This window comes from Paramisgurnus dabryanus, chromosome 1, assembly GCF_030506205.2.
Source record: "Paramisgurnus dabryanus chromosome 1, PD_genome_1.1, whole genome shotgun sequence".
Classification (NCBI taxonomy): Eukaryota; Metazoa; Chordata; class Actinopteri; order Cypriniformes; family Cobitidae; genus Paramisgurnus; species Paramisgurnus dabryanus.
The window spans coordinates 39,214,870-39,232,996 of NC_133337.1; the positions used below are offsets into that span (position 1 = coordinate 39,214,870).

General features: G+C 37.0%; 2 protein-coding genes across 2 annotated transcripts; both read right to left on the minus strand.

Moving 5' to 3' along the window:
- Nucleotides 1-42: 42 nt before the first annotated feature.
- Nucleotides 43-4,141, minus strand: tvp23b (trans-golgi network vesicle protein 23 homolog B (S. cerevisiae)). Its single transcript, XM_065260660.2, has 7 exons — nt 4,017-4,141; nt 3,678-3,751; nt 3,240-3,384; nt 2,857-2,946; nt 846-983; nt 534-662; nt 43-420 (listed from the first exon to the last, which is right to left on the minus strand). Exons 1-7 carry the CDS (start codon nt 4,023-4,025, stop codon nt 394-396), a joined length of 612 nt encoding a protein of 203 aa, XP_065116732.1. The 5' UTR covers nt 4,026-4,141; the 3' UTR covers nt 43-393.
- Nucleotides 4,142-6,561: 2,420 nt separating this feature from the next.
- Nucleotides 6,562-17,089, minus strand: trim16 (tripartite motif containing 16). Its single transcript, XM_065272206.2, has 6 exons — nt 16,458-17,089; nt 11,127-11,222; nt 9,571-9,804; nt 8,616-8,778; nt 8,436-8,531; nt 6,562-7,630 (listed from the first exon to the last, which is right to left on the minus strand). The coding sequence occupies exons 1-6, from the start codon at nt 17,049-17,051 to the stop codon at nt 7,050-7,052; spliced, it is 1,764 nt and encodes a 587-aa protein (XP_065128278.2). The 5' UTR covers nt 17,052-17,089; the 3' UTR covers nt 6,562-7,049.
- Between the last annotated feature and the right edge of the window lie 1,038 nt (nt 17,090-18,127).

Genomic DNA, 18,127 nt, shown 5'->3' on the forward strand with positions numbered 1-18,127 from the left:
AACAATTTTGAGCTTAGGGCTGTTGAAACAAATGTTGTCATCTTACGTACAAAAAGATTTATTCAGTTTTGCCCAGCCCACCAAAAATAATTTACTGTTATATATAAATATTTACATATGTTTTTGTGTCACCATCACCATGTTGTCATGCAACATTGATTAATAAAACACATACTTTTAACTAGCATTATTTCAGCTAGTTAATAAAACTATGCACGACAGTTTAGTTTGTTTTTAAACAAAAACATTATTTAACTGGTTAACTAGTTGCAGGGAAAAACAACAAAAATTATCAAAGTAACATCCTCCTTAATTAAAAAAAAAATTGGAATTACTAAAAACTGATTTCTGGAAATACAAGTGTGTCCATTTTTTAAGGTCAGTCTCTTTGTTTTAGGACTCCTCCTGTTTTGTCAAAGCCTGAAAAATAAAACCAGATATCAAAATGGCATTACATTAGGATGTTGTAATGACGACATTTATCAAACTGACAAATCATTTATCAATGAATGACATGTACTTCACAAACACACCTGTTTTAAAAACTGCCTTCCAAAGTAATTGGTTGCCATACTCCTGAGGTTTGTCTTGGCTCCCACTTTACAGCGTACATATCCGTAAAGATTAGCGCCTTGTAACACCACTCCCAAAATCACCACCGCCTGTGAGAGCAGCAAACATAGCATTAAACACACAGTACATCATCATTCAAGACAACACCCACAAAACAGTCAGAGAACATCATGTATCTTATACTCATTAAACAACATGAAAAACTTTCAAATAAATCTGTAGCTAAACTGATAGCTTTGACTTCTGGTGATTGATACAATCTGAGCCCTTACCAGCCATTTGATCTTGAAAGAGATGAGTGTAGAGAAAGCAAATATGACCCAGATGATGGGGCAGATGATCAGACCCAGCCAGAATATACGAGACTCTGCGTTTGAGATTTTTGATGCAGAAGACTGATTTTCAGTTGCCTGTTCACACACACAACACAAACAGCACATCAGTGTCGTAAAACTAAGCTTGCAGTGGATTTTTAGTGGCTGATGATACAGATATTGAAAATGAATGTGGATGATATGAGGCTGATATAACACAAACTACAATAAATCAGAGCCAAACAGAAATTTGTTATGCATGTTTGTATTTTCATTAAGAGCATCACATTAAAGGAACAGAAAGATTTACAGAAAGGATTTATCAGCCGATGGCGATGCTACAAAAAAAATCCAAATATCGGCCGATATATTGGCCACTGGAATATATCGGTCCAGCACTTCACTAAACCAATTACACTATGTATTAAACATTCACTGCAAATTAAACGTTCGCTGCAAACCTGAGTTTCATTTTTTCTTGTTTTTTCAAGAAACACGCAGAACATAAAGAGCGTTGGATGACGTGGATATGTATCTACCATATGTTTTACTAAAAGCAAAACTTCCCACATGTACCCGTCATTACATGTGCGCAACCTATTCGTCGTCAGATGCGGTTTACTGAGCACAACCTCCAGAAATATTGTATATACTTCTTGAAGCACAGAATGAAGAAAATCCATCGATGATTGACCGTCTGATTGGCTGTATACTGTACTGTATTATAAGTGCTTCTCACAACACACATGTGACATGAGATTCACAATATAAGAAAACATGATTTTTGTCTAAAATCAGTTTGTAATTCACATACGTGTACACTGTCGATGTCCTCCATCTTAGGAGATTCTCTGAGTTTAGTTCATTTTAATATGCATAGTGAATGCAAAACTCTGTCGGTTTACTTGTCATCGGTTTACTTGCTGTATACATCAACATTGAGAATAGAGAAATGCTTGTCTATTCTGTGTTTGTCTAAAATATTCTTTAATCGGTACGGTTTGTGTATGTTTCAATTTTCCACATACATACTGTATATCTGCCCTATTGGGGCAATACAGGCAAATTTCATCTGTTTGCTGTGGAGTCAAGAAATGTCTAAACTTTAAAAGTTGAATACGAGACAAAAGTACAGAATGTCACATTTAATTTTTCACCTGTTTTAACATACACAATATCCCAACTCATTTGAACAACACATTTGTATTTTAATACTTCTATCTAATGTGGGCATATTGAGACCATTGGCTCAGAAGTGTTCAGTGATGAGCTGTGTCCTGATGCATTAATTGTTTACACATAAAAATCAGAGAATGTGTAGGATCAGTTTGATCCAGTCTTGCATTTGGAGACAACAAACATAAGTCAGCATTTAAAGGCATGGTGCACGAGAAACGGTTTGGAAAAGGGAGTCGGGCTGAGTACCAAACACACGTGTAGCCAATCAGCAGTAAGGGGCGTGTCTACTAACCAAAATTGTTGCTTGGGTTGCGTATGTGTGAGGCGGGTCTATCAAAAGAAAGTCCAGATTCTATTGGGCTAGGGGCGTGTTTGTTTAGGTGAGTAATGATTAATGTAAAGCTGCTTTGAAACAGTTACTAATTGTGAAAAGCGCTTTATAAATAAAATTGAATTGAATTTCAAATGTCAACATTGGCTTTTAGAGATCGTGCACCCCACCTTTAAGGTTTTTGTTCTTTGTTGGTAAAGCATTTATTGAAACATAATCAAAGGTTAATAAAATGTGAAATGTTTTCTACTTTTTATATTCATCTAACCAATTTCTGGTCTCCACAGCAAACATAGAAATTTTTATTTTTACTGTCCTGATACTTATGGAGGACACTGTATACTGTGTGTGTATATATTTCAAGAGTAACTAGTGACTAGTTTTTGGCTATTCCTTCCACTTCTGGATATCTCCCAACACAAATTTTCTGTCATAATAGAGGAGTGTGCATATGTGTACCTTTCTTGACTCAAACACCCAACGGCTTTTTCCATCATCATCCACTTGATTCCACCAGCGCAAACCCACCAGCAGACGACCTGTAACATTCTGTACAAGACAAACACATAATCAGCTACAGCTGAGAACAAAGTAAATATTTTTATTTTGTATTTTCTACATTTGTTTGTGTCCTTTCTGTTCACTCAATCATTTCAATAAAACACAGCACTAAATTAACAAGTCACACATTTGTCACTTATGACACAAACGATAGAGGACAAGTTACGGGCTTAAGTTTTAGTGGTAAAAGTTTGATATACTTTTAACATAAATATGCACGACAGTACTGTTTGTCTAAACAACACAACTAATGGTTTAGTGTGAACAGAGGAAACACAAACCTTCACAGTCCAGAAGTCACATGACAGGAGGAGAATGATGGTGACCATACAGGCGATGAAGCTCCCACCAAATAATCCACAGAACAGGTAAACCAGAAGCGCACTGACCCTGAAGAACAGGTGGAAGAAAGAAGCCACCGGATGCCTGGAGAAAAAACACAAGTTCACCATACAGACTGCTGTTGTTTATATACTGGCAAATATAATGAGTACCTAACTTGAACCATATCTTTAAAACAGATGAATAAAGCTTAAATCCATGCAACACTCTCAGAGAGTTAAGAGTTTTACTATGATATACAAATATATATTACATAATAATAAATTACTTGTAAGATCAAGCAGTCACCACATACAGGTCACAGAAAAAAACTGTCTGGGCTTTTTTTAAATACTCATTCATGTTTTTAATTAAGATGAGTAAGTTAATAAACACACTTGACTTTGTTCTTTCGTGCGGCTGAATCTTCCTCAGCATCGAATAACGACACATCATCATCATCACGTGAGTCCTGAAAACACAAAACAAAAATACGACAGATTTAATTTAATTTAATAAACTGTCTTTAATGAAGAATTATTAAACACAAAGACAAAGTTATTGTTTTAATGACGTAAAATAAGGTGTTTACTGTTAAAAGAAACGGCTAAGCTAAACTAGCTTTACTCTAACTGTATTAACATCTCATCTTAAAACTCACTGTCATTTATACACAACTCGATTTCCTGACTTTACAAATTATTTATTACAAATAAAAGTCGAAATATAAGTCTCACCAGCCTCATTGTTACTGCAACGTATGTTGTTTTTGCTGCTGCTGTTGTTGTTAACGCTACTGTTACACGTCACTTCCGGGTCTGTACTGACTGACCGCATCGCGCCTGATCAAAAACGGTGTTCACGTTTTAAAAAATACACGGTTCAATTCAAGTGTGTAACCTTCTCTTTTATTTTGTATGTGTTTTCAAAGCAGTGTAGTCATCAAACGTTTTATGTCAGCATGTTGTTTTGCTGCTGTTGTTGTTAATGCTACTGTTACACGTCACTTTCGGGTCTGTACTAAAGACTGACTGCACCTCGCCTGATCAAAAACGGTGTACACGTTTAAAAAAAATAAACTTTATCAAATAAGTTTGTACTTTTCTCTTTTTATATTTTGTGTGTTTTCAGTGCAGTGTAGTCATTAAAAGGGAATAATTTCATTAGCTCAAAACAAAGAATTAGGATGAAGGATCACCATCTCCAGCTTAACCTTGCAAAGAAGTAACTGGAAAATTAGACCTAAATGAGCATGCTTCAAGTCCTAGTAGTCCAGGCTCTTGTCCTGTCCAGATTGGACTATTGCAATGCATTACTCGCAGTGACAGGACTCCTAGCCTGCACACCAACAAACCACTACAGATGATTCAGAATGCAGCGGCAAATGGTCTTCTATAAGCCAAAGAGGGCACACGTCACTCATCTCTTTGTCAGGTTACACTGTCTTGCTATAGCAGCTCGCATCAAATTCAAAGCTCTGCTCATCGCCTTCAAACCACCACTGAGTCAGTCCCCCCTTACCTTCAATTGCTTATACAGACTTATGTACCCTCTCGGTCCCTGCTCTCGGCCACAGAGCAATGGCTTGTGGTGCCATCTCAAAAAGGAAAAAAATCCCTAGGGTGTACCTTCTCTGGATCTGTTCCACATCTATGGAATGATCTGCCTGTCTCAACATGATCTGCTGACTTTGTAGTTATCTTTAAGAATCAGCTAAACCCCATCTCTTCCACCACCAACACCTCACTAACATAATATCTTTCTCTATTTCCATCTTTATCTGTACATTTTCTGTGAAAAAACCTAACAAACCTTGGTTATGTATGCATTGTTAGACTTGATGAGACAATAGTGCACTTATGTATTGCTGCAACCCTGTTACCTCATTTGTAAGTGGCTTTGGACAAAAGCGTCTGCTAAATGTAAATGTAATGGAGGACCTTTCTTTCATGGCATGCCAAAGTTGTTCAACTGTATTATTATATTAGATTGCACTATGATATAATATTACATTATGAATTTTATATTACAAGCCCAAATGTATTCAAATGCAAATTGCTAGTTATTTTCCCACTTTTCCCTGCTGAAAAAACAGCATCAAACCAGCATGGGAATTATGCTGGTCTATGCTGGTTTAGCTGGTGGTCACAGCATACCAGCACCAAAACACAACATATGTTGGTGGTATGACCAGCATGGGATGCTGATGCTAATGCTGGTTTAGCTGGTGCTAATGCTGGTTTAGCTGGTGCTAATGCTGGTTTAGCTGGTGCTAATGCCGGTTTGGTGCTGGTTTAGCTGGTGTTCACTAGCAAACCAGCACCAAAACACAACATATGCTGGTCTTGCTGGTATGCTGTTTTTTCAGCAGGGTTGACTATTTTGATATTAAAGGAACAGTATGTAAGAAATTTATATCAATTAATCATTAAATGGCCCTGAAATGTCACTAGACATTAAGAAATCATTTTCATTTCAAATACTTATATCACTCACAACAGCAGTCCGGCCAGGATATTGTCATTTAAAAAGTGGAGTTGCAGCCCTCAACTGATGTTTATGTTGTCGTTTGGTATATTGGCCAGCAGCTGTGTGACTGCAGTACCAGTTTTAGCCACACGTTTTGTGATTGCAATACCAGTTTTGGCCACAATCCTACATACTGTTCCTTTAAACACACGGCAAATGTATTTAATATCACTAAATAAACGCTAGCAAATACTTGAGAGATATTTGTTTCTTTTAGCAAATGTAATCTTACTCCAAACTTTTGATAAAACTTGAGAGCCATGTTACATAACTAAGCATTTTATTTTATTAAATATATATAACAGCAGTATCATATTAATGTATTTAATTGCATAGAGAAAAAGGCAGCTGGTGACACCTACATAGAGTTGTCCTCAGTGAAACATTATCCATGTATCCTTGTAGGCTTTGTGACATTATCTCTGTAGACCGGTGAAACCAGTTGTGGCTACAAGACCAAATATGTCTCAATGCAGCAACTGTAGTTTTGTATTTGCATAGACACATAATGCTTGTTGTTTGGTAAGGTAATTGTCACAACTTACAGAGCAACAAAATCATCACATCAGAGAAAACCACAGCTTACAGACACAGTGATCATGAATGCACGTCTGTCCCATTAACCCATGTACAGGTGTAACCCAACCCCTCCATGACCAACCCTAAAATACTCTACTGCAATATTCAGCTACAACACCTGGGTTTCAACACTCGTGTGACTTTATTGAATAGATGCACAGAGCAACTTTATACTTAGATCTCATGGATAAAAGCGTTTATTAAAGACATTTTGTAATGTAAAGTATATAGTACACAAAACACATAAATAGCATTTTTTTCAAAAGCAGTTAGCCATGCCTTTACGAAAATTTGTAAAATGTTTTTTTAAAAGTGTAGTAACCATGTTTTTTTGTTAGCAAAACCATGGTTTTACTACACTAACCATGTTTTTTTACTGTAGTAAAACCATGGTTAATTTTTGTAAGGAGTACAGTACAGTATGATGCATATAAAATACATTCTGGCAGTCATAAAACTTTAACATCAGTCAAAAGTAACAATTCACATGACCCAGTTTACACCTGGTATTTACATCTATCTCAAATGTGTATCCTATGACCACTTCTGATTGGATATCTCACATTTATATTTAACAAGTTCTGTTTAATAATTTCACTCAAGATATACATTAATACCAGGTGTTAATGCGACCTATGACATGGAAATGATGTGGATGCAGTTTATGGAGGAGAGGAAAGCGGAGAAGGGGTTGTTAGGGAGAGAGCTCCACCTGGTTCCACCAAAACCACAACGTCCTCCTTCTTAGGAAGCCAAAACGCTGGGTAGAGAGGTTCTCGAAACTCTGCCTGGTACTGGTGGATGAGGGACATGTTGTTCCCAACGTCATAAAATGCCAGCAAGCGACGGGAATAATCCACGTACACACCGATCCGTGTGGCTTTAGGAGCGTTGAGAGGCGTCTCCACATCACTGTGCCACGCGGAGAAGCTTTTCCCGTTCCACTGCAGACACCAGGAGAAGTTGTTTCCTGCGATACAGCTGTTGCTCTCAGATCCCTTGCGCTCGATGCTCTTGTAGGTCAGGCCCACGTGAGTGCCCTCCCCTTTTAAATCCACCTCAAAATAATGGCGACCCATGTAGAAGCTTTCGACCGTCAGCACCTGACGGAAGTGCTCGAAGCGCTCGGGCAGGTCAGGATAGCTGTGTTGCCATGGGGTCGTATTTGTGACCTTCTTCTTCTCTTCTGTCAAACGCAGGAACTGATGCGCTGTATCGGCATCAAAGTTCAGAGGCGTGCTATCTATAGGAGAAAATCAACATTTATATGTAATATAGTAGACAAGTTTAGTCAAATGACTCTCAAATGCCAAAGAAAACTCAGAGAAGTAGAAAGAAATGTCCTGCTTAACATACCAGCATGAATATCAGTTTATGCTAGTTTAGATTAAGACACTTTTATTCAATGCAATTTACAGTGCACTACAAAGTGAAGACATTTTATCATTGTGTGTGTTCGTAGGAATCAAAACTAGGGATGCACCGATACCGATACTGGTATCGGGTATCGGCCTCGATACCACATTTTCTAAAGTACTCGTACTCGTTAAAAGTCCCCCGATACCTAGAATCGATACCACGGTCTGAGAAATGTCTATGTTTGAGCGGCGTGTAAGGGGTTAATGCCTCTTGTGTTGTCCAAAGAGGCAGAGTTTACAACAAACTGGAAGACTAGTCCTTTGTTTTTTTTTGTTAAATTATATGACTAAAGCTGTTACCTGTAAATTTAAATCATGTTTTTTTATTAAGTACTCGGTATCGGTATTGGCAAGTACTCGTATCCAAAAAAGTGGTATCGGTGCATCCTAATCAAAACCACAATCTTTTGGAAAACTTGGTTAGCTGGTAGAGCTTTTCTGGTCTGTTATGTTATGGTCTAGTTGGTGGGCCAGTATTTCTGTCAGATTCTTGTCAAACAAAAGGATCTTAATGGCTTATTGTTGACTTTTTTAAAGTCATCTGTCTCTCTTACTTTATTAGTATTGCGTAGATGAAATGTATGTAGTGTATTTGGGAAGTTGGATGCTGTGGTTGTGATAAATACTCACATTTGAGGAAGTCTTCTCTGGTGTTTGGGTTTGGTAATGACATGTTTTGTTTAGCAGTCATAGTGGTATAAACTGTAGTTTTTATCCCCACATTTTCTGTTATTCAAAAGTGAAACGTTAGCCACATTTAACAACACTTCATATAACACAGATATTTGTATGTTTTGCTCGTGTGCTAACCTTTCTCTTTAAGTTTGTTGGGATATAAGGTGAGCAGTTGGTCACACATCTCTTTTGTGGACGCTTTTACAACACGACTGAACGTCTGGAGTCGATCCATGAGACCGATATAAACCCCAGGTAAAGACACGTCGGTCGATTCTTTCTTCCACTGTGAATACTCCTGGAAAATACATTTTTTTTACAAATATAATTTTGTTAAATTTTACATATAAAATTTTTACAAATATCATTTAAAATATATTTCAAAATATACAAAAAATTGCCAAAATATTTACTGAAATATATTTGGAAATATGTTTACAAAAAATATGTTTTACAAATATATATTTGGACATTTTTTGTATATTTAAAAATATATTATATTTAATATATTTTAAAAAATAAATATATTTAAAAGCATTTATATTCATGTTGCATTGGAAGAAAAAATTAGTATGTTACAAACCTGTAAACAACAGGTTTGAAAAGATTCAAATTAAATATATTTTCAATTGCAATATTTTATACATATTTTATACAAACTTTTATATATTGGCCTGGAAAAATATGATTTTTTGCCGCATGGGTTGTAAAATTAGAAACTTTTTTGCCCCTGAAATACATTTTGAAATCAATGTTAATGTGAAGGTTAAAACTAAATATATTTTCAAAATCAAAAATATATTTTATTAAGCTTTACTCTCTACATAATGTGTTTAGCATACATTTAAAACATATTTTTGGCCAAAGAAATGTATTTTTTGGGTGATGATGCATGTGCTTTCTGTGTCATTACAAGCACTGGAAGAATCAAATGATTAAAATAATGATTTTTCCACAAACACTTCATCCACCTCTCTGTAGATCCACTTTCAAACTCATGGCATTACTTGGGTGAGAAGTTGAGAATTGTGTTCAACCTTAGTAGTTTATGTGGTTTGTGATCCATATTTAAGGAGAAAATCCTTCATACCTGCAGGAAGCCAATGTCACTTTTGTTTTTCGTGATCTTCTCTATCTGAGTCTGAGTTTTCTTCAGTTCAGCGCAGCGCTGTTCCAGATGAACTTTAATTCCTTCGGCCTGACGCAGAGCCTGACGCTCCTCCACCTCCAAAATCTCGCTCACGTCTTTCTTGGCCTGCTCCACGGCTGCCAGCAGTAAACTAAACTGCTCCTCAATCACCTCTTGCACCTCCTTCACAGACGCCTGAGGGCAGAAGAGAGGACGTGAAATGTTTTTCAGATATATTGCATCAAAAAAAAGTAATTTTTGACCTTCGGGTTTGATCAGATAGACGTTTAGCCAGAGGAAATGGCTTGCTCTTATTATTTTCTTATTCGGGCAGGAAGGAAATACCTTTTGATATTGTTTGAAAGCTGTTTCGAAAGATACAATTCAGACATGAAAAAATAAATGACGATGGAAATGGGATTATGAATTGTGCTGACTTCTTAAGCATCACTGAATGTTTGTATCTATTGTTATAGTTGAGTATGAGTCTCTTGATTATCCTATAGGCCGTTTCATTGGACGCACGTGCGGTGACGTCGGACGTGTCTGGTCTGAACTTCCGGTTTCAGTTTTTTTAAATGGTCTGATTAGTTGCTGGAACTGAACTCGAAAACAAATACCTTGTTGAAAAAAAACCAAATGTTTTGGTTTCCTAGTTAATCAACGTGCGGTTTATTTTGCTTGTTATATAAATAAACTACTTTAATCGGATTTTGTTGTTTTTCTGTCCTAGCGGAGTTTACCAGAAGTTACGTGTTTTCCACAAAAGCCGCTTGTTTATGTTGTTACTGCTAAAACCGTCTATAAGTGAAAAGATGAATCTCAACATCATACGATCACAGGGTTCAAATGTGCAGTTGATGCTGAAAAGCAAAGATTCTGCATGACTTGGAGGATTTTTCTGAAGATCAGTGAATGGCTTTGGACAAACAAGAAACCTTTACCCCTTATCTGGTGCTTTTTGAGTGGTGGAGGACACTTTAAAGTTCTTTTACAGAAGTGTCTGGAGGTGAAATATTAAATAAAATTGGTTATAGTTTACATTTTTTGTAATAAATAAAAATAATGCAATTAAGTATTACATTTTATAATAAAATTATCACAAAAAATGAGTTTGTGTTACACTTTTAGATGTTTTACCAACAACGACCACTAGGTGTCAGCGGTTTGCTGCATACTCTTGTTACAAATTAAAAAATGACTGTCACTACCTTAATATTACTGCTAAAATGTTATGTTATGAAATATGAAAACTATATTCTTAGACATTTCCAACGATATATAGTTTTTTTGTGATAGATAAAAATGTACGTGCAAAATATTAAAGTAAACTCAGGTGTCCCACTCACGGGACAGTGCCAAATAAGGAAACTATCACAAAACAAAAACTGTCATTTATTTTCCAAGTAACATTTTGCAGTATTAAGAATCAGGTTTTGATCGCAACTATACATTATTCTGCTGGTGAAATGGGTCACAAATTGACATTAAGATAGAGTGATGTTGATGTGTTTTACCTCTATTGACACAGTATTGAGCTGTAGTTTATTGATGGCGTTTCCTGCTGCAGTGACGGTCTTTAACACATCCGTCTGTTTGTCCTGAAGTTCTTTCTGAAAACACACAAAACAAATAATGTGGAACATCTATAGAACATAGATGTTAAAGTTTAATTCATGCCCGCCCAGAAATATCTTTATTGTACAATAAACACTTGGGCGGTACCCTTTCAAAAAGCACACCTTGTACCTAAAGAGTGCATGTTAGTACCTCAGAGGTACAAAATGGTACCATATGCATTCATATCTCTACCTAAATCTTACTCTACCTTAATATATACTAAACTGTACAATATTATTTACTATGGGTCTTCAACAGGGGGTCCGTGGTGGTATTACTGGGGGTCCTCCAAATATTGTTTGAATGCAGATTTTATTTGTAAAAATGAAATGAATCGGATCACACCGCGATTTCTCAGAACGATGAGCTTTGTACAGATCGACTCGTTACAGAAAGGCTGGGCATAAAGGGACTACAACAATATACAGCATGTGGAAAATAATGCTTTTTTTGGACAATAAACCACGTGAACACATCACATTACACCAAATACACAAAATAAAGTTGTTTTTAGCAAGCAAATACTGTCCCTTTAAAGAGGACATCGCACAGTAAAGAAGTGCACTAAGAGTAAATATGTTTAAGTAAATATTTTCATTAGATGCATTACACAATGCATATTGAACTGAACCCAGTTTCTCTTTGAATCGCTGAGTAATCAGATGAGAACTCATTTGTTGTTCTTGTCTTGTCTTGTTTTGTTCTGTTCAGGTTTTGCTTTGCATTCCACAGACAGGTTCAGACAAACCCAACACATTGCTCATGTTATATAGAGGTTTATGTTACCGTTCTTCCTTACATACAGGGATCATCTGACACAATGAACTAAAGCATTGAACTGCCTTTAAATGTAAAACCAAAGTCCCTCCACCCTATAAACCTGATCATCGTCAAACACCTTTAATCTCAAGAGATATTTTCCTTTTGAAGTGTTTTTATTTCCTGCATCAACGTCATGGAGAACATCTGCCTGCAATGTGAGATTGATTCTTTCCAGGTGAAACATGCTCAAAAATGCCCTCTGGATGTTCAGATACATGTTTGATCAATGATTTTAACCCATGATTGAAAGAAAAAGGGTGTATAATTAGTCAAGACAATCTAATGTTAATCTAATCATATACAATGAAACCTGAAGGAAGTTTTTATGTGAATGCTGAGGTCTTTGAGTTCATTCTGATGTGTTTATGATGGTTTTTTAGCTGATCTAGATCAACTGTGCCAGCCTGATCATGAATTTACATGGGATAGTCACGGAATTTTTTGCTCATTTTCCCGTGGGACTGCTACGGACTGTCTTTTTCCGTGGCATTCTCACGGATTGGTTACTCAACTTTTGTCCTTTTTTCTTACCATTTTCGCTTCGGAGATCCGTGAGAAATCCACGGAAAAATGAGCAAAAAATTCTGTGTCTATCCCACGGAACTTTGTGAGATCAGGTTGACTGAGCCCATACTGTATGGAAATTTCATTTCATTTATGCATTTGGCAGACACTTTTATCCAAAGCAACTTACAGTGCATTAAAAGTTAAACATTTGATCAGTATGTGTGTTCCTGGGTTCGAACCCATGACCTTTTGCGCTGCTAATGCAATGAGCTACACCAAACGGAAATCATACAGATTTAAAGGATTTAAAGCATCTAGGCCAGAAGATCACAGACACATCGAAGATGCTAGAAACCGCTTACCGGTAAATGTGCTGCAACCTATTATCAATGTCAAAAGAATTTAACGAATTACTGTACGTGTTTGAAATGGTCAATAACGTCATGTCCTGTGTTTAAAATGCATCTTTGTTGTCATTATTTCTCTTTGTTATTCAGCATAAAGGATCTTCCTCTATGTAACTGGATTTATTAGGTGTGTTAGTTTGGTTGACTCTTGCCTTCCTGTCTAGCAAAGCTGTCAGGCAACATTGTTAAACACTACTCTCTAGTATGTTGTGTAACTCGGTCTAATCCTAACCTCCAAGAACTCTGTGAACCTGCTTTAAAATCCTTCATTTCAGATATAGTATATGATGGACACACCTTACTCTATACACACATGAACAAAAGATCTAACCATCCACCCTATGTTTGTCCTCCAGTTTACTAACATGTTGTCCTTATTTAGTCATTCTGGAGTTCTTACAAACCCATATGACTTTCATCTATAGTACACTCTCAGAAATAAAGGCACAAGAAGGTACACATTTCTCACTGGGGCGTTACTTTGTACCTCAAAGATATCTGTATGGAACATGGATCTTATTAAAAGGTGACAACTTTTGTACCTTTTTTTAGTCTGAACTATTTAAGTTTATATCTTACTGGTGGCTGATTTTAAAGCCTGATAAATGTTTTATTTGCATTGCATGCAAAGAACTTTGCAAATATAACAGAGAAGCGACCTATAACAATCTTCTGTTCATATCACTGCAAAAACTTGATCTTGAAAAGTTAGATGTACCCTACAGAAAATATTTAAAGCATGTTAAACCTCCTCTTTAGATATTCTGATAATATCTTTAAAGGAAACAGATGTTCACTCCAAAATACTCCTGAAATGATCTAGTTCAACTGGTTTTCGAGGGGGTTTGGGCACTTTTTAGCTGGTTACTTTTTGCTTAAAACCAACTTGACCAGGCTTAAAGCTTGACCAACTTGGCTAAGCTGGTTGGCTGGTTTAAGATTGAAGTACTGTAGCTAGTTTAAGATGGTCCTTTCAGCCTGGCAAAGCTGGTGGGTCAGCTGGTTTTAGCTGGTGAGTCAGATGGTTTCCCAGCAAACACAAACAAAAAAGTAGCCAAGCCCTTTCTAAAACCAGCCTGCTAGCGTCCAACCAGGTTAGGCTAGTTTTAGCTGGTCTTTTCAGTAGAACTACAACATTTCCTAAGAATCAATAACCTCAACAGTAAAATGTACCCAGTGATAAAAGTTTATTCAGTTTTATGTGTGTTCAACGATTTCACCGCTTTGAGTTCCACAAATGAAAAGTCAAAGAAATTCCCTAACGCAAAAATGTTATTTATAACTCCAAACTTCCAATTTTAACAGCCTTGTTTTAACAAAAATGCATCCCGTCCAGGATTTTGTGTTTATCTTCCGGAAGTCGTATTTGTCGCATACGTCATAGAGGATTATTATTATTATTATTATTACAGAAAAGCAACTGTTACATTTTAAGGTAAGAATGAAACTACGATTGTATATCTTATGTTTTTAACTGAATGGCGTACGCGGTCAACAAATACGAATTCCGGAAGACGCACCGAAATCCTGGACGGGATGCGTCCGGGAAGATTGGCACGTATGGTCACCCTAAAACTGCAAATAATTGCACATTTTGGTGGTTGTGATGAGGTTTATGGCATTCAATCTGCCAGTTAAGAAAAGAAAGATTCTGGCACTGAAAATTTACTTCGGTTTAACGTTATAATCAACGTGTTTGGTTGAGGAGGATTTCAGTTCCCAGTATGCTTTGCATGAGCCTGAATTAGGAGAAAATTCATTAAGTGACATTTATGTGGTTTTCAGTAAAGAGTTAAATTTTACAATAGTGTAAAACATTCATTTATGTTGAATATTTAGAAAAGTTTGCTGTTTTTTATTTTTATGGTAATGCCTGTGCTTAGGTCAGATACTGTATGTGTTACTTTATCATATAAACAATAACTGTATGAAAGTCAATTCCAGTACTGAGCTCAGTTTTTTTGTCTGTGGCGTGCTTAAATATTAAATACAATGAAATATAAACTTAAGTAATTATTTTATCATATTTTTGAGTTGGTTTCCTTAAATCTTTTAAGGTAATCGGTTTCCACAGAAGTTTGGTTTACTCTGAACTTCTTAGGTTTTACAGTAATGCTTCAGTCTTAGTAAAAATATCTGAGATGTCTTTCATTCTTGAGTGTTATATCATACAGAAAATCCGTCAGAGTAAATGATGATCTCAAACAGAGATGACGGACTACTTTTCCTGTAATCTTCACATTTTTTCTGTTTAATGCATTTTTGTGTTTAACACTCAGATTTCCAAACCAGCAGCTAATAGTGAATGATGAAAACCGTATCAATGTAAGATTTATAAAATCATCAGTGTTTTGTTTATGTTAAATAATCCTAATGTTCTTAAACAATATAGACACTGCCGTCCCTTTTTACATAATAACTCTGTGTTTACATCAAAACACAATCTGTTATCAATAGCGCTCCTCAGATATTCATAACTGTCCACACGTCTCATTTCTAATAATGGCCTGAGGGGAATCTGGATTTACTCTAAAATCTATAGTCATATCCTTCGTCTCAGTGCTGGTTTACACTTGGTATTGAGATGCGTTTTGATCAATTGGATCACAAGTGGACAAGAGAGACCCATTGCCGTTCATAGCTGGGGTTTTAATCTGTCTCTTTGACCACCTTTGACTGCTTCCGATTCCTAATTATTTCGATGGGACGGTCTGCGAGAGAGTCGTTTAAACGTGAGTGGGAGAAATGGCGGGTTTAAGTTGACGGTGGACCACCAGCATACCAGCACCAAAACACAACATATGCTGTTCTTGTGGGTATGACCACCATGGGATGCTGGTGCTGATGCTGGTTTAGCTGGTGTTTACTAGCAAACCAGCACCAAAACACAACATATGCAGGTCTTGCTGGTTATTTCAGCAGGGTTTTCACACCATTTTACAACCATAGGACTGTCACACATTTCATTATTTTCCAAAAGACTCCCAATGACTGTGTCATCAGGAAACTCTAAGTAAAACCTGTTTTTGTGTTTGCTAACATAATCATTTGTATATAAAATATACAATAGAGGGGACAAAACAGCCTTGAGGTCTCTCTCTCTCTCTCTCTCTCTCTCTCTCTCTCTCTCTGTATGTGTCACATGGCTACATAAACTCGAGAAAACCATGTGCTAATGAAAAGATAAACTTCATCTTAAAAAGTGTTTGCATCTTAAGTCTTTTTATCTATCTTTAATGTTTAATGCTGTTTACTTGAAACCAACAAATACTGATAGAAAAAATGATTTTAGTGATGACGTCATCACAGTCACACCTGCAGATAGAAGATAAAGGCTGATGGTCCGTGATCAGATCATCTTTACATTTCATTTCATTTCTGTTTCCTGAACTTCTCTAAAAGATATTACAGTTGATCTGTTCTTTGATTATAGAGGAAATAAACAATGTCCTCTTCTCTTATTGAAAAGATAGATGCGTGTGTGTGATGTACCTCTATTTTCCTGCGTGCCTCTATAATGGGAAGCGTGTTGTGTCCTTGATGGTCATCTGTCAGACACTCCTGACACACACAGCAGATGTCTACAGAGCAGAAGAGCTCCAGAGGACAGCGATGATTCTCACACGTCCGTCTCTCGATGTCCCTCAGGGGCTCCATCAGCTTGTGGCTCTGAAACTTCACGTTCTCCAGATGTGGCCTCAGATGAGCCTCACAATACGACACCAGACAGGTCAGACAAGACTTCTTGGCCCGACACGGCCGATCGATGCAGGAGTCACATATAACATCATCTGGCCCCGGCACGTCCTCCACCACCACCTCTGCTTCCTCCTGAGGTTTCTGAGGGTCCTCCGACTCCTGAAGGTCCTCCTGGATCTTGCTTTCTTCTGTGGTCAAACCATTTTCCTGTTTGTTTTTGGTTTCTTCTTTGGTCTCAATCAGTGGAGCTTCAACTTCATTCTCTTGAATCTTCTCCTTCTTTGTGGGCATCAGATTGCCATTACAGTCCTCAGAATTCTTCTTCTTGAGTTTGTTTGAAGACTCACTGTTCGTCGGCAGGTCTTTCACCAGCTCTACGTCTCCCATGACTGCTCGCCGTCTCTATATCCTGAGCTTTGACTTCAGTTAAAGCCAAGCCCAAAGTTATGAGAGGTAAGTTGGAGCAAACCACTCCCACTGACACATTACCTCATATTCCTACTAACAGCCAGAGGCAGTGGGTGGGGCTTTAAAGAGAAGTGGGTGGAGTCAATATGCAAAGTATGAGGGCAGGTGGTTGCACAACTGTTATCATAGTTTTTGAGGGTTGATAATGTGGTGAAGTTAAGAGGTTTTGACAGTGCAATGAAGGATGATGACTGTGTTAGGTTAACTGGTTGAAGAAATTGTCAAAAGGTAAAATTCTCATCACTTGAAAATAAACAGTAATTTTTTTTTTGCATTTATTAGTCAGTCTGGATTGAAAATGAGTGTCAGAAAATGAGGACAAAATTTGAATGAATGAACTCTTCGCTGGTATTTTAAAGATAAGTTGAAAGGTTTCAATCGTTCAACAGCTGTGATTCAGGAGTTTTGCTGTGGTGACATTAATCAATAAATCTCCACATTGCTGTAACTGGACTGTAAGTCACTTTAAACATAAAAATATCTGCTTCCTACAGGTCTCTGTTTACACTGAGAGAATCAGGGTCAAAGTTCATTGCTGTAGGCTGTGGCGTTTAGCAATGGCTGAAGTGCAGTTAAAGGGGTAGTTCACCCAAAAATCAAGATTCTGTCATCATTTACTCACCTTGATGTTGTTACAAACCTGTATACATTTCTTTGTTCTGATGAATTTGTAATGAAGCAGGAAACAAAGGCACCATTGACTTCCATAGTAGGAAAGAATACTACTATGAGAGTCAATGGTGCTCAAAAACAGTTTGGTTACAAACATTGCTCAAAATATCTTCCTTTGTGTTCATCTACACAAGGTCATTTATACAGGATTGTAAAAACAGAAGGGTGAGTAAATGATGACAGAATTTTTGGATGAGGTGTCCCTTTAAAAAAGAGAAAGCACAGCTCATCTAAGTTAAAGTTCAGTGCTGCTACCTGCTGGACAGACAGATGTACAACACACAGATATTCACCATACTGCTTGCTTTATATAACAATTTCCA